The 17,467-nt window shown below is 46.4% G+C and overlaps 1 protein-coding gene across 5 annotated transcripts in view; it reads left to right on the plus strand.

Moving 5' to 3' along the window:
* Positions 1–17,467, plus strand: part of PPP6R3 (protein phosphatase 6 regulatory subunit 3) — a 175,982-nt gene that overhangs the window by 129,743 nt on the left and 28,772 nt on the right. For 4 of the 5 annotated variants that reach the window (XM_049892681.1, XM_049892682.1, XM_049892683.1 and 1 more), the window contains 4 exons: positions 3,669–3,766; positions 6,538–6,592; positions 7,552–7,682; positions 15,360–15,481. In XM_049892681.1, coding sequence (XP_049748638.1) covers positions 3,669–3,766; positions 6,538–6,592; positions 7,552–7,682; positions 15,360–15,481 — 406 coding nt within the window. The remainder of the gene's footprint in view (positions 1–3,668; positions 3,767–6,537; positions 6,593–7,551; positions 7,683–15,359; positions 15,482–17,467) is intronic. The other variant, XM_049892684.1, reaches the window with a different exon arrangement.

Below are 17,467 nucleotides of genomic sequence, written 5' to 3' on the forward strand. Positions count from 1 at the left end.
GAGTGTAGATACCTACCCACCGGGCGCTGAGTGCAGGCTGGCTTCTTTTTCTCAGTCTCTAAGCCTTCTCTTTTACCAGGGCCAGGATGGAGCTTAGGAGGACTGTGCTGGCCCTGTCTGGTTGTTTCTAAGTAAGCGCGCCTGTCTCCCGCCTGGGGAGGTTTGGCTAAGCAGTTGCTTGGCTTGGGTTGTAAGACTGTTCCACACCCACATTTCCCAGATAGGTCTGCGGTAGCCTTTCAGGACTTGGCTGGCTTCTCAGCTGATTCCTGTACTTGAGACTGCTGCCCTTTGGAAGGCAACCCCCTGGGGTCAGGGTCAGGGAGCTGTCAGCCCATGGGGGGCCGTTGAGAGCAGTGGCACCTTCTTGCAGGGTGCAGCCCCCTCAGTGCCACCCTCCTGCCGTGGCCACCTGGGTGTCCACCCCCGCTTGTCATGGCCTCTCAGGACTACAGGCATCCCTTTTTGGCTGTGAACTCTGGTGTTGCCCCAGGAGTCACCCTGCCCACAGCCTGCTTCTCACTGCAGCACTTAGGGGTACTGACACGACCCACTCCACCTGTCAGGAACTTCCACCGTGATGACGTCACTGAAAATTACCAGAGTGATTCTGTGCCAGCTGTAATGTTGCTGCCCGAAAAAGAATGCCCTAAACGTCTATTTATAGAAATGCTACTGATTTAATCTAGACACGGTTACATTTACGCCTCTGGAAACTGGATCCCCTTACTTCTCACACTATTTGCTTCTGGGGAGAATTTTCTTAAAAACTTTGAGTTTGATTGATTTCTGATAAACCTGTAAAGCAATCCCGGTCACAAAACTGCCTCACCCCCACCCTGCTCCCGGCTCCTTCCTCTGCTTTTTACCTGCTTCCTGGAGACCACGGAGGACTCTACCTCTGATGCCACCCTTTTCTAATTGACACACTTCCAGGGACCTTTTCTTTGTATGTGTAAACTGTGAACCAGTCGGGGGTCATTCTCCAAGTAAGCCACGTCTACATAATAATATTAAAAATACACTCCAAAGCACTTTTTTTAAACAAATTGAGCCCACATGCCCAGTTACTTTTAAGAAGCTTATACTACTGTCCAGCCCTGGGTTACACATGTCATCTGCGTTCTCATTCAGGGCTTGTGTTGGTAAAGGCCCAAAGGCCCTGAGTGAAGAGAGCTCATGGTGGGCCATTTCAGAAGGTCACAGCTTTTGTGCCCCTGCCTCCACCCCCCGGATTTATAATGGCTGGCGTTTGATGCCTTCTCTCCTAATTCTGCCCGGCAGAGGTGAAGGGGAGAAGGCTGGCGTCTGGAGAAGTGAGGTCGGGCTGATAGCACCAAGGTGGTTCCCTCCCTCACCGTGGTGCAGGCTGTGGACAGAGCCAGAACATGTGAAGTTGACCAGTAGCTTCTCTTGCCTGGGTGGCACTTCCAAAGAGATGGACTTACTAAGGTGGCTGGCTTACTTCTCAGTGACCTGAACTCTGGCCAGGCCAGAGTACTGGGAAGTGCTTGAAGTTCTCAATCACACAGCCATGTGGCGCTTCCCAGATTTGAGCATCAGGGTCCCAAGCGCTTCTTATACACCTTTCAGTAAAACATAGTGCAGTCTTCACTTACATGGGTTTAGTAAACCTGGATGGCTTTACGAGTAAAGATCAGATTTGAAACCTGAGGTTGTTTGCTAGTTTCCTAGAAGCTCCGATAGAACTAAGTGAGCGTTACAGTTCATTGTTTTTTTCCCCTGCAGTGTTAAGTGGAGGTGACCTGTCTGTCAGTTGATAGCTGTACATACCAGTGGATAAATAGAATACAAATGTGTGTGTGTGTGTGTGTGTGTGTACGTACACACCCAGACAGTGCAGTATATTTCGTATTTATATTCCGTCTGTGAAGCGTTTAAAGTATAGGAGCACCTTTGGAAATATTTCTCCGCTGCTACACCCAAAAGATTCATAATGTGATCTATAGAGGTATGGGAAAGGCGGGGGGTGCGAGCTGGGGGGAGAAGCAAACAAAAACAACTGGAGGACCTTCTCCTTTGTGGAAGGAAGACCAGATTGCAAATTTGTAAATAAACTCAGAGTCCAGCTTTTGCTGTTTGCATCTGGTTTTCCTTACAAAGATAAAGCTAAAATTCAGGGGTTTTTTTGTTTGTTTTTTTTTTTTTTGAGTTAATGAATCTGAATGCTGCCTACCATGTTTTCCATTCATGTGTCCAGACTCAGCCCAACCTCCCAGAGCTTGTCCCCACCCTCCTGCTTGCAGCCTCTGCAGCTGTATTGGGGCTGTCCCACCTCCAGCTGAATGCTGGCCCACGCCCCAAGTGCGCAGACATTGTCCTCTCTGGGGACAGCAGAGAAGCCATGGGAGAGTGAGAGAGAGAGAGAGAAAGGGGGCACCATTATCTTCACTTAGAGAAAAGTGAGGTTTAGGTTCTCAGGAAAAGATGCCTTCCAAAGCCAAATATAAGGTTTCTTTTTTAATTATCTGCACTTTGGATTATCCATGCCATAATTCCCTACTACCAGAGTGAGCCGCCTGGAATTAACAGCCTAAGCACCGCTGTAGCACACGTCGGCAGGGCCAGACCCGTGGACTTGGTTTGGGTGTCAAGTACAAGGACAGCCAGCCTAGCTCAGTCGTAGCACTGTCCAGCAGTGGCCTTAGCAGGGACACGTGCAGGCGCTTGCCCATGTGCATGATCGCCTGTGGGACAGCTGCCCCCTCCCAGCCCGCCCACTGGCCACACCACATTGTCATCTGGTCTCCCCGCTCATTCTCTGGGTGGAACGAGGAGGGGCGCTTGCTTGTCTGCGTACCTTCCCCACTCGTGGCTAACGTGGGTGCACACCCGCTGAGCTCCCTGGCTCCCAGGCGTGGTGGCGGGGGCCCCCGCTTAAGACGGAGGTGTTTGCGTGGAGTACGCTATAGCTGTCCCCCATGGCTTAACTGAGAAAGCCCAAGTGAGCCTGGTGCTTTCTGGAAATGCTGAGAGGACTGGAAGTGCCTTCCCTGGCTCTTTGCAGAGTGATTACAGAGGAGTGTTAAAACTCCGTCCTTGCCGAGGTAGGTAGGGTACAAGTTCAGTTTTATACCCTCCCCACCCTCTAAGACCCAAACGATTCTAAGACAACCAGGTGTCCCTGGAGCTCTGTCTGTAGGATTGTGATTGTGGTCATCAGTCACTTGCCTCCGTGCTGTTGGCATGGTGGGGAGGAGTGGGGGAGATGGCACCGAGGGAGGGAGGGAGGGAGGGCGGGAGATCCCACTGTTGGCTCTTAGGGTAAGGTTGGTTGTGTCTAGAGGTGGTGATGATGGTTCACCTGATAATTTCAGACTTGTCACCTGTTGCTTGATCACCTCTGTGAACTAGGTGTCACCCAAACCCCTCTCTAAAGACAATTTGTCATAGATGACAGAGTGGTCACTTTACATTTCTTACAGTGACATGTACATTAGAACAACTTGTGGACCACATTTTAAATGCTTCCCTTTTGGGGGCAATTTGTGTCTGAAATTATTTGATTTTCTTTTTAGAAAAACACACCAACTTTTTAAGCCCTATGGCTATATAAATAAAATGATTTCTGGAACAGAAATGGGCAAATAGTGTATAGAATGTCATTAGAATCATTATATCACTGTCACTGGTCCTGGGGTGGCCAGGCCTTTTCTGATTATCAGATGCAACAAATGACGTCCAATTTTATTGACCAGTTTGGCTTCAACGATGAGAAGTTCGCAGATCAAGATGACATTGGCAAGTGAGTATATTTTTCTGTTGTCACGGCTGTCTTGTACACTCCTGTTCTTCGTAAGACGTTGTTTGATTCTGCTGGGTCCCTGGAAATCCTTAGCGCTCCTGAGGTGGGAGGGAGGGGCCTGGCCTCCAGGGTAGCCTTGAGTTCTGGCTGGTCCAGCCCTGAAGCACCGGAGGAGAGTCACGAACTAGAATCCCACTCCACAGGGAACACACCGGCCTCCAGGGTAGCCTTGAGTTCTGGCTGGTCCAGCCCCGAAGCACCGGAGGACAGTCACGAACTAGAATCCCACTCCACAGGGAACACACCGGCCTCCAGGGTAGCCTTGAGTTCTGGCTGGTCCAGCCCTGAGGCACTGGAGGACAGTCACGAACTAGAATCCCACTCCACAGAGAACACACCGGCCTCCAGGGTAGCCTTGAGTTCTGGCTGGTCCAGCCCTGAGGCACCGGAGGGCAGTCACGCACTAGAATCCCACTCCACAGAGAACACACTGGCCTTCAGGCTCGACGTCTTTCAGAGAGGTTGATTTTTAGTAAACTTCCTTTAGGAACTCAAGTCATTGTTCTACTTTTCTAGGTCTTAAAGTTAGGTAGCGTTACCTGAGGTAATTAACCCTCGTGTTGTTAGTTAACTGATTTGAGGCACATTGATTTATAGCGCACAAAAACAAAACAACCCCGTTGACATCCAGTCAATTCCAACTCATAGCGACCCTATAGAACAGAATAGAACTGCCCATAGGGTTTCCAAGGAGTAACTGGTGGATTTGAACTGCTGTCCTTTTGGTAGCAGCTGAGCTGTTAACCACTGCACCACCAGGGCTCTGCAAGGGGGCATTATATTACCACAGGCCTGGCTGCGTAGTTTCTTCTGAAAACGGTGGGAATAGCCCTGCCATGAGCATGTTTTCTTCTCTGTGTGATCGACTTTAAGATAAGGGTTTTTTCCAAGAGCCAGACAGTCAAACTACTCATTCTGCAGTCAGGCTAAGGGAGACCGAGAAATGGAAATTCCTGGTGCTGTGCAAAATTAGAGAAGCCCTGGTGTTGCAGTGGCTGAGCACTCAGCTGCCAACTGAAAGGTCAGTGGTTCAAACCCACCAGCGGGAGAAAGATGTGGCGGTCTGCTTCCATAAAAATTACAGCCTTGGAAGCCCTGTGGGGCAGTTCTACTTTTCTGATAGGGTCACTGTGAGTCAGAGTCCACTCGACAGCAGTGGAATGGGTGGGTACAAGGTTAACGAACAGAAGATGTGTAGATGATTCCCAAGAGTGAAAACGCATGGTCCAGCAGTTGACCTGGGGACACGAGATACTATAAACAGAATGTTTTTGGAAGGGATATTATACCTCATTGAGAAAGAGTTTAAGAAATTTGAAGGAGCCTGGTATTTGAAACTCAGGCGATTGCTCTCGTGGGAGACTTGCCAGTTCTGCCCAAGAGCACCAGGTTCTGGGCTCGGCTGCAGTGCCTTGCCGGCTGTAGATGCTCAGTGACTGGTTTAGCCGCGGCCAGTGGTGGCTGTTGTTTGTCACCAAATGTAATTTGTAGTATGACAGAAAGCTGAGGTACTTTCCGCACACTCTTGACTGTGCCGTACAGCATGCTGTGTTGCACTGTGGAACAGAGGGTTGAAGGCTGCCGTTCCCACCGGCCTTCAGAATTGACTCGTTTCAGTCAGAAAAGAGCAAGAGCTCTCCCCAGGGGATTTGTCCTGTCCCCCAGGAGAGTTCTACATGGGCCTGGATTCGCCACATTGTACCATACCTGCATGTTCCCCAGGTGGCATCTTGGCCTTGGCCTGCCTGTACTGTCAGTGATAATTACTAGTTAGGAGTCCACGATCCCTTTAAAGTTTGTATTGGGTGCTTGGGATAATGACTGATCGGAATAAATCTTTTAAGAAGTGTAAGATAGCCCCATCTCCTCTAAGGAGGACTGAAGAAGAATTGAAGCCTTTGAATTGTGGTGTTGGTGAAGAATATTGAATATACCATGGACTGCCAAAAGAACAAACAAATCTGTCTTGAAAGAAGTACAGCCAGAATGCTCGTTAGAAGCAAGGATGGTGAGACCGCATCTCACATACTTTGAACGTGTTGTCAGGAGGGATCAGTCCCTGGAGAAGGACATCATGCTTGGTAGAGGGTCAGCATAAAAAAGGAAGACCCTCAGTGAGATGGATTGACATAGTGGCTGCAACAGTGGGCTCAAGCATAACGACGATTATGAGTGTGGCACAGGACCAGGCAGTGCTTCGTTCTGTGGTACACAGGGTTGCTGTGAGTGGGAACCGACTTCGATGGCACCTAACAACAACAACAACTCAAAAAACTTGTGGTTGATAGACAGCCTATGAATTCTTTTAAGCCCTGCTTTCCTCCTGGGCTATGCCACATCCTAAAACTGTAGAGGTGTCTGGGTATTTTGTACATGGATTTGGCTATACTTGGACAAAGCACCTTATCTGATGACTTCTGTGTGCTTTTTTTATGTTTTCACTTGTTATCTGCTTTGGTTATATTAGTATGATCCATGGAACAATGGACGTTAAAAATGTTTTCTAGGAAGGCTTCTCATCTCAAAAGGCTTCCAACCCAGCCTTCCAATCCTAATACCAAGGGAGGAGGCATAATTGAATGCAAGCAACTTTTTGGTTTCTGTTTGTGAGCATTTTAATGATAGCGTGAATATTTTAAATGTGGAAAATGTCGCAAACACTGGGAGTTTGTGGGTAATTAACTTCTCCTACCTTTGTATTTTGTTGACAGTGTTTCTTTTGATCGGGTATCGGACATCAACTTCACTCTCAACACAAACGAAAGTGTAAGTATGGGCATCTCCTGTCACGGGCAGCAGGCGCACGAGGGGTGGAGGTGTGGGTGTGTGTGTACTGGGACCATCTCGCTCTCGGGAAGCTTGCCTCTTAGATAGCTGTTCATGGCTCACCTGCTCAGTTACGTGCCTGGCCCCTGTGGGCACGTGAGCTTGCACCCTGCTGTAAGATGTGATAGGGCTGATGAAGCCAGGGCCGCTTGTGGTTGCAGAATAGACATTTTGCTTCAAAGAGAAGGCTGCTGTTTACTTCAGCTCTGTGTCACCACGAGAGAAACTTGGGCTAGTTCAGGGCAAGCCTCTCACATTGGAGAGTTCTCCGAAAACCAGCTCAGTCGTGTCTTCACCTCAAGTGATGTTGGATCGCTGGCAGGTGACTCGGCACAATCTTTTGTTTTTATGTTGATTGGCGTGAGAGACCACCGGTCTGTTTGCTGATGTGGTAGGGTAGTAGAGACCTCTGGTGGAGCCCATTGGCACTCATTACTGCTTAGCCAGAGCGGTAAAAGTGGAGGAAATATCAGTGGCTTTTCCTTGTTAGGACAGATCCATGCCCTCATTTCAGGGGCCTTGGGGCAGGGGATGACACGGGGCTGAAATGACAATGTTACCAGATAGAAGTGAGCAGCCAAGGACGACCTGACCTGTGCTGCCTGTGTGCTGGGTTCGAGTCCAGCTGTTTCAGAGAAATGTCATGTTACCACGATGAAGAAGCTGCCACTTGATGTCTGTGTTTTCTTTAGGTGTATGTGAGGCATATGTGATAGGCTCTGTTTTTTAAAGGAAATAGAAAAACGGGCATAAATGGTAATAAGTAACAAATACTAAATAATATCAAACTTAGCTATCTCCTAGTGTTATCAAAATGTAGTGTACATTGATAGCTTTTGGGAGAAAATGACTTGATTTTAAGTTTGTTCTGTTTCTCTCTCTCTCTCGTTTTTATTTAGGGGAATATTGCCTTGTTTGAAGCCTGTTGTAAGGAGAGAATACAGCAGTTTGATGATGGTGGCTCTGACGAGGAAGACATCTGGGAGGAAAAGCACATTGCATTTACCCCGGAATCCCAAAGACGGTCCAGGTGAAAGATGGTTTATTATCATAGTACTTCTCTCCACACGTTGTGTCATCCCAGAATGTTTGACTCAGAGACCAACTTTCTGGTCATGGTCAGAAACGCCCTCGGTCATTGGTGTGCATTGGCGTGAGTGCTCCAGTCTGCAGTGGACGGGAGTATGTACACATCAGGGTGATCTGCTTGAAAATGCAGGTTCCTGAGGCGTTGAGACACGGCACCCTCTGAATGTGAAGTGATGCTGAGGAATGAAGTCCTTTTGGGCCTCTCAGTAAAGGAACGCCCCCTGCCAGGAATAATGGCAGCTGGCTTAGGGATTAGCTCTTTGAAAAGGCTAAACATTTCCAAAGGAGGAGAAAATTGTTTCTAAAAGTTCATCTAACTCAGAGAGATGGGGTCTTATCAGTTGACACCCACCAAGATTGAGCCAGTCTTTTTTTTTTTTTTTTTAAATCACCCTATCACAGGAACCTAAATAAATTAGACTCCTATAAACAAACAGTTCTTGTTGTCTGAATATTTATTACCAGAATCTTCATAGTTAAGAGGAACATATTTGAGTAGCAGCTGAACTTTTGTTTTTATTTTTTTTATTTTAATATGTAGTATTTTCACATGGCATAAAATTCAAAGTGAACAAAAAGGGCATGCAATTAAAAGTAAAACACCCCCAACCCGTTTTCCACCACCCAGTTCCTCTTGCTGGATAGAGCTGTCAGCATCGCCCTTTCCCTGCACTTACGGCTGGGTTGTGTCTCTTAGCAAAGCTCATTGCTGCAAGTTCTAGAAGACCCTGCAGTGACTCAGCCAAGGAAAGGTATACGTGTCTCATGATCCAGAGCAAGGTCATCAGAGCCAGCTTTTTCCTTTTACTCCCATGCTGTCTGTTGTCTTCAGCATGTTGGTTTATCGCCTTACAAGCACCAGGAAGGTGCTGCAGCTCTAGGGCCGAGGAGCAAAAAAAGAGACAGTGTCTTTGTGGTTGCTATTTTGTAACATAAAGCCCCCATCCCTCTTCTTTTTCATCATCTACTCTGAAATTCTGGTCCTCTCGTGGAGTGCAGTCACTCAGTGGCCGTTGCCTAGTGCCATTGTCCTCTGGAGGTGGACTTCCTCACACTCCCAGCTGCGCAGCATGTCCTAGCAGAGACCCAGGAGCGGAGATAAGACAGTGTCTCGGAGGAGGGAGCACAGGATGATGACAGAAGGCAGTTCTTTCTTTCTTTTTTTTTTTTTTTTTTACCAGTTCTGTTGAGGCATAATTGACATGTAATAAAACTGCATTTATTTAAGCTGTATAGTGTGATAAGTTTTGACATAAATACACCCATGCAAGCATCACCCCAGTCAAGGTCACGAGTGTATCCATCCCCCCAAGTTTCCTCACATTGTTTTGTAATACCCTCCTCTGTCCCACAGCTCGGCTCTCTGTTCTAGATTAGTTTGCTTTTCCTAGACTTTCATGTCAGTGAAAACACGAAGTATATACTGTTTTCTCGTCTGTTTTCTTTCACTTAGCATAATTGTTTTGAGGGCCATTCATGTTGTGTCATGTATCACTGAGTGGTAGTCCCTTTAGTGCAATACCACGCTCTGTTTATTCACTCACCCATTGATGGACATTTGGGTCATTTCAGTTTGGGGCTATAAGATCACTAGGAGGTAGACTGTGATAAGTTAAAGACATATGCTATAAACTGGAAGCAACCAGTAAAGTAACAGAACTAAGAGTTGCAGTTAGTAAGCCAACTAAAGAGATAAAAAAAAATCATAAAAGCATAGTCCAAAAGCAGGCAGTAGAAGAGAATAAAGGACAGCTAAACAAACAGCAAACTCTTTGTCAGATTGGATAAAAAGCAAGACCTAACTATATGCTGCCTCTAAGAAACACTTTAAATATAAAGACACAAATAAGTTAAAAGGAAAACGATGGGAAAAGATATACTATGCCAACACTAATCAGGAGAAAAGCTGGGAGTCTTTATTAACATTAAAGTAGGTTTCAGAGCAGAGGGATGGAGAAGGTCATTTCATAATGATAAGGGATCCGTTCGAGGACATGACAGTTCCAAACGTCTCACACCTGATAACCAACCTCCAGACCCATTGTCAGCGAGTCGGTTCTGACTCACAGTCACCCTGTGGGACAGAGTCAGCTGCACCGGAGGGTTTCCAAGGGGCAGCTGGTGAATTCAAACTGCCAGCCTTTTGGTTAGCAGCCAGTGTCTTAACCACAGCGTCACCAGGGCTACACACCTAATAACCAACCCAGACCCTCTGCTGTCGGGTCGATTCTGACTCCTGGCAACCCCACAGGGTTTCTGAGGCTATAAATCTCTGTGGAAGCAGACTGCCACATCTTTCTCACATGGAACTGCTCCTGGTTCTGAACTGGCAACCTTTAGGTTAGCAGTTAATCGCTTTAGCCACTGTGCCACCAGGGCTCCTCACACCGAATAATAGCCTCAAAGTACATGGAGCAGAAATGGTTAGAACTGCAGAGAAAAACAGGCCACAGTTAGAGTTGGCTGTTTTAGCACCCTTCTCTCGGTCACTGGTACAACAACAGGCAGAAATCAGTAAGGATATATTTAAGCGTTCTATATCCTTACTGATAATAGACTGTCAGCCAACTCAACCTGCACATTTACAAATCACTCCATCCAGCAACAGCAAATATATATTGTTTTCAAGTACACATGAAATATTTATCAAGATATAACATAGACTGAGCCATAAAGTCTCAATAAATTCCAAGGTTTCAGGTCATACAAAGTATATTCTTTGACCACTAAACCAAAAACCAAACCTTTCACCATTGTGTTGATTCCGATTCATAGCGACCCTATAGGACAGAGTAGAACTGCCTCTGGGTTTCCAGGGAGCAGGAAATGGATGTGAACTGCTGACCTTTTGGTTAGTGGCTGAGCTCTTAATTACACCACTAGGGCTCTTCTTTGACCACCAAAACAAAACAAAAAAAAACTCACTGCCATCGAGTCGATTACTGACTCATAGCAACCCTATAGAACAGAGAAGAACTGCCCCATAGAGTTTCCAAGGAGTGCCTGGTGGATTTGAACCGCTGACCTTTTGTTTAGCAGCTGTGGCTCTTAACCATTACACCACCAGGATTTCCTCTTTGACCACAGTGGAATTAAAAAAATCTGTAACAGGTCTCTGGGAAATCTCCTGAGTATTTTAAAACCAAATAAGAAATGAGCCAAAGAAGAAACCAAAAGGGAAATTTGACAGTATTTTGAATCGAAAGAAAATGAAAACATAGTTTATCGATAATAAGCATTCATAAAGCAGTACTTTGAAAGGATCATTTTTATCACTAACTACTGGGTAGTGCAAACAGTTAATGTGCTTGGCTAACTGAAAGGTTGGAGGTTCAAGTTCACCCAGCGGTGTCTTGGCTTAGTGATTTGCTTCTGAAAAAATGAGCCATTGAAAACCCCGTGGAGCGCAGTTCTATTCTGACGCTTGCAGGGTTGCCGTGAGTTGGAATCTCGACGGCAACTCGATGGTGACCTATAGTAGAAAAGGAAAAATGCCTCAAATCACTGAGCTCAGCTTCTACTTTAAGAAACCAGAAAAAGAGCAAATTAAATCCAAGTAAGCAAAAATACAGAAATAATAAAGCTCAGAGTGAGTATCAATAAAATGGAAAGCAGACAAACAATAGAGAAAATCAGTGAAACCGGAAGTTGTTCTTTGAGGGGATCAATAAAGTTGATAAACCTTTAGCCAGAATGATCAGGGGAAATAGAAAATACAAATACCAATATCAGGGATGAGAGAGGAGACATCACTACAGATTTACACAGACCCTCAAAGGATAACGAGGGAATATTATGAGCAACTTTATGCCAATATATTCGACAACTTAGATGATTCTTGAAAGACACAACTACCAAAGCTGAAGCAAAAAGAAATAGATAACGTGAATATCTATGTACCTGTTAAAGAAGTTGACTTTTTAGCTTAAGCTTCCCCCACGCCCCCCCTTCCCCCACACACAAACCCTTTAGGCCCAGGTAACCTCATGGGTAAATTCTGCCCAGTGTTTCAGGAAAAAAAATGCTAATTCTATACAAAATCTTTCAGAAAATTGAAAAGGAGAGAGTATTTCGAATGAGGCCACGTCAGTGTAACCTGATACCAAACTCTGACAAAAATATTGTAAGAAAAGTGACCAGTAGTTCTCATCAACATGGATGCAAAAATTCCTTTAAAAACTATAGCAAATCAAATGCTACAGTCGTATATATCGTGACAAAGTGGGGTTTATCACAGGAATACAGAGTTGGTTTAACATTAAAAAATCTATAAGTGTGTGACCAAATTCGGCATTTATTCCTGATAAAAAATTTTCAGCAAACTAGAAGGGGATTTCTTCAAAGGCATCTACAAAATACGTAAGGTGCCTGGGTAGCACAAATGGTTTGCGCTCAGCTGCTCACTGGAAGGTGTTTTGAATCCACCTAGCAGCATGCAGAAGAAAAGCTTGGCAGCCTGCTTCTCTAAGAGTATAGCCATCGAAAACTCTTCGCGCAGTTTGACTGTCACAAGCGGAGTTGCCATGAGTCAGAATCAGTTTGTTGGGAACAGAAAAATAAAGCACAGAGTTAGCATCGTACTTAATGGTGGAAGACTGATTTTCCTCTAGGATTGGGAACAGGACAAGGATGTCTGCTGTCACCAGTTTTTACAGAGGACAAAATGGAAGTAGACTTGAATGAACGTAAGTTTCTTAGTATTCCGCTGGATGTTCTAGCCAGTGCAGTAAGTCAAGAATAGGAAATAAAAGGCATCCAGGTTAGAAAGGAAGAAGAAACCTATTTCTATATTTATTTCCAGACAACGTGGTTGTCAATGTAGAATATTTGCTGGATTTTACAAGAAGACTGTAAGAATAATGGCAAGATGCAGCAATTAAGACAGTGTAGTGTTTGCAAAAAAGATAGGGATATATATAGATGAGTGGGACAGAATAGAGAATCCATTAATAAACCTGCACACAAACACAGAACTGGTTCTTGACAGAGATGCAAAGGCAATCCACTGGCAAAAGTGTATTTTTGCAACAGATGGTGCAGGAACAATTGAACATCCATATGCAAATAAATGCAAATGAAGATCAAAGACCACAGCCTTCAGTATGGATTGCACCTCAACATCAAGAAAACAAAAATCCTCACAAATGGACCAACAAGCCACATCATGATAAACGGAGAAAAGATCGAAGTTGTCAAGGATTTCATTTTACTTGGATCCACAATCAACAGCCATGGAAGCAGCAGGCAAGAAATCGAATGATGCATTGCATTGGGTAAATCTGCTGCAAAAGAACTCTTTAAAGTGTTGAAGAGCAAAGATGTCACCTTGAAGACTAAGGTGTGCCTGACCCAAGCCATGGTATTTTCAGTCGCATCATATGCATGTGAAAGCTGGACAATGAATAAGGAAGACCGGAGAAGAATTGATGCCTTTGAGTTGTGGTGTTGGCAAAGAATATTGAATATACCATGGACTGCCAGAAGAATGGACAAATCTGTCTTGGAAGAAGTACAACCAGAATGCTCCTCGGAAGCAAAGATGGCGAAACTGTGTCTTACATACTTTAGACGTGTTGTCAGGAGGGATCAGTCCCTGCAGAAAGACATCACGCTTGGCAAGGTGCAGGGTCAGTGGAAAGAGGAAGACCCTCAAAGAGGTGGATGGACACAGTGGCTGCAACAGTGAGCTCAAGCATTATGATTGTAAGGATGGCGCAGGACCGGGCAGCGTTTCGTTCTGTTGTGCATAGGGTCGCTATGAGTCGGAACCGACTCAACGGTACCTGACAGCAACATGCAAAGAAATGAACTTTCAACCTATACCTCTTAACCATATACAGCATTAACTCAAAATGGATTCAAGACCAAAAAGTAAAACATAAAGCTATAAAACTTACAGAAGGAAAGGAGAAAATCTTTGTGACCTTGGGTTAAGCAAAAATTTCTTAGATAACCCTAAAAGCACAGTACATAAAAGAAAATTTTGTTAAGTTAGACTTCATCAAAATGAAAAATTTCTGCTCTTGCGAAGACTGTTGAAAGAATGAGAAGACAAACCACACACTCGGAGAAAGCTTTCAAATCATTTATCTGATAAAGCACTTGTATGTGGAGTATGTTAAAAAAAAAAAAAAACTGTCAAAACTCAGTAATCAGGAAAAAAAGCCCGAGTTTTTCAGTGCACAACAGATGTGAAAAGACTTCAGAAGAGGAGGTGACAGCAGGCAAGTAAGCATAGAAAAGATGATCCATGTCCTTGGCCATTAGAGCAATACAGATTATCACCACAACGAGATGGCAGTGCAGCCCTGGTAAATCAAACCAGGTACCGTTGAGTCGATTCTGACTCGTTGTGGCCCCAAGTGTGTGAGGGTAGAACTGATCCATAGGGTTTTTATTGGCTGATTTTTCAGCAGACCACCAGGCCTTCTTCGGAGGTGCTGCTGGGCGGACCCCAACCATTAACCTTTCGGTTAGTAGCCAGTGCTTAGCCATTTGTACCACCAGGGGCTCTACAGCCCTATTAGAAAGCAGTTGTTTAGATTGTCATCTACATCATTAAGCAAAGCCCCAGTGGTAGAGCAGTTGATGGCTTATAGGAGGGATCGACAAACCATGGGCCACGTCTGGTCTGCCTCCGCTGGTGAGAGTAGAATTGCTGGGGCAGTCCTACCACTTGTTTACAGTTTGCCTGTGATTGCTTTCATGCTACAGTGGCAGAACTGAGTAATGACATAGAACGTGTGGACCACAAGGCCGAAAATAGTTACTATCTCGTTCTTTACAAGGAGCCCTGGTGGTGCAGTGATGAAGCACTCGGTTGCTAACTGAAAAGTTGATGGTTTAAACCCACTAGCTGCTCCACAGGAGAAAGATGTGGCCATCTGTTTTCGTAAAGATAATAACCTTGAAAACTCTATGGGGCAGTTCCTCTCTGTCCTGTAAAGTCACTGTGAGTTGAAATTGACAGCAATGGCTTTGGTTTGAGTTTTTTTGTCCTTTACAGGAGGTTTACCGACCCCTGCTGGACGGTCAGCTTTGCTTAGGCCCTGGACTGCAGTCTGAGACTGTTGGGGACCAGCACGCACAGGTCTCCAGTTCTCTTGACTTAGAAGAGATTGCGATGCCAGAGCCCACTGGGCATGTCGGGGTCACCCATCCTGGTCTACAGGACAGACCTGCTCTTGATAAAGACACCGACTTATATGCTGTGTCAGGCAGGCGGCACTCACACGTGGGCACCCAGTGTCGTGGAGTGGATTCCAGCTTCCGGTGACCCCGTAGGACAGAGCAGAGCTGCCGCGTAGGGCTGCCACGGCTGTAGTCCACGGGGGCAGACCACCACATCTTTCCCTGCCGGGTGGCTGCTGGGTCGGAACTCCTGACCTTAGCGCTGACAGCTGAGGGCTTTAAGCCCTGCACCACCAGAGCTGCTTATATACGTATACATGCCCATGTAGCAAAATCCTCCCCAAGTCTTAGCAAGATGACACGTGGGCAGATGCGATCCAGCTGCAGTACAATGTTTTGTTGTTGTCTAACCTTTGGAATTTTCTGGGTTTAGCTGATGGCTGATATGTAGCATTAAATATTTTGGTGTTTTTTTCTTTTTTCCCAGCTCAGGGAGTACAGACAGTGAGGAAAGTACAGACTCTGAAGAAGAAGATGGAGCAAAACAAGACTTGTTTGAATCCAGTAGTGCCAACACGGAGGACAAAATGGAAGTGGACTTGAGTGAACGTGAGTGCCGTTTTTGCCCTGTGTGCCGTGTGCTGGGCCCTGTGTGCCGCGTGCTGGGCCCTGTGTGCCGTGTGCTGGGCCTTGTGTGCCGTGTGCTGGGCTTTGTGTGCCGTGTGCTGGGCTTGTAGGTGTCTTGGGAAGTAGGCACACAGCCCTGTGTGACTTCCGTGTGCTGGGCCTTGTGTGCCGCGTGCTGGGCCTTGTGTGCCGCGTGCTGGGCCTTGTGTGCCGCGTGCTGGGCCTTGTGTGCCGCGTGCTGGGCCTTGTGTGCCGCGTGCTGGGCCTTGTGTGCCGTGTGCTGGGCTTGTAGGTGTCTTGGGAAGTAGGCACACAGCCCTGTGTGACTTCCGAAAGGAGAGTGAAGCAGAAACACACACTGTAGTTTGGGCCTTGAATGTGAAAGCTAGACCATGAAAAAAGACCAAAGAATTGATGTTTTCAAATTGTGCTATTGGCAAAGAATATTGACTATCCCATGGACTGCTAGAAGAATGAATAAATCGTCTTGGAAGAAGTACAGTCAGAATGCTCCTTAGATGTGAGGGTGGCGAGACCTTGTCTCACATACTTTGGACATATTATCAGGAGGGACCAGTCCTTGGAGAAGGACGTCATGCTGGGTAAAGTAGAGGGTCAACGAGATGGGTTGAATCAGTGGCTGCAACGGGGGGCTCAAACGTAGCAACGATCGTGAGGCTGGCACAGGACCTGGCAGTGCTTCATTCTGTTGTACATAGGGTCTCTATGAGTCAGAGCCGACTCGATGGCACCTGGCAACAACTGGAGGTCTAAGTTTTGAGGACCAGACCTCAGAGAAGGAACAAGGTATGCCTGTCCTTGGTGACAGGAGATCGCTTTCCTGTATGAAAACCCTGTGTGTGTCTGGCCAGAGAACACAGCGCACTGGTGGGTTGAGCCTCTGGGTGCAGGAAACGGGGTGCTGTAGCAGGGGAGACCACAGACTATGGACAGATGAGGAGACGTGTTCTGTAGAATCTTGGATGGAATAAACAGAGAAAACACCTTAAAGCTCAAGCAACTCTAAATGGGTTCTTCATGGTTTATGAAACTTGTATTCCTAAAATGTGCACAGCTCATCGCTTGGTTATGCCCTGCTACTTGCTAAGAAGATTCGAGTTTTTAACAGGCCTTTGAAAAACACCGTTAACTTCAGAAAGTTGGAAACGTCTTTGTGGACGAGCCACATGGGTTGACATTGGGACTTCCCTGAAGACTGCCAGTGCTTCCTGTTCTCCAGGAGGGCCTTTTGGGGGTGGAACCTGTCACCTCAGCACCACATGGGGCCTTTGCAGTAATCCCGAAAACCCTCACCTCTTAAAGATCTAGAAACTGGGAGCCGGAGAAAAGGGGTTTATTCTCTGCCTCCTGACCCTGCCAGCGTGTCCTCTTTGGGAAGGATAGAGGAAAGGGGCTTCTCTCTTTCTTACTCAGGGCAAGGCAGTCTGCCTTTATCAAGTTCCTACGGTATGCCCGACGTTGCTTCCAGGAGCTTTGGGTCCCCTTGGGAAACGGATTTCCAGTACAAGTCAGAAGAGCGCAGTGCCGTGCGTGTCAGAGGAGGGGCCCAGCATACACCAGGGGTCTGCAGAAACGGATCCGTCTGTTTGAGAAAGAGGAAACAGTGTGAAAGCACAGAGACCCCCCAGCTGTTTAGTGCTGCTCATAAAAGGATGAGCTGCTGGGCTAGAAGGGTGGGCCAGACCGGGAATTTTAGTCTCAGGTTACGGGGAACCCTAAGAAAATGTTATTGAATCTGTTTGGAGAGGCTCACTGGTAGTGACAGTGTGGAGGCTGGATTAGAACGTGCATGTCAGAGACAGGAAAGCCCCTGCGACACGGTACATGTGAGGCTGATAGGACACAGACTAGGCAGCAGTCAGAGAGGAAGAGGTGGGCCAGATGCCCTTGTCTTCTGGCTCCAGAATCTGTGCTTCTTCGAGGTGGCTGGTGGGTAATCGCAGATAC

The sequence above is a fragment of the Elephas maximus genome, chromosome 7 (assembly GCF_024166365.1).
Source record: "Elephas maximus indicus isolate mEleMax1 chromosome 7, mEleMax1 primary haplotype, whole genome shotgun sequence".
Taxonomy (NCBI): Eukaryota; Metazoa; Chordata; class Mammalia; order Proboscidea; family Elephantidae; genus Elephas; species Elephas maximus.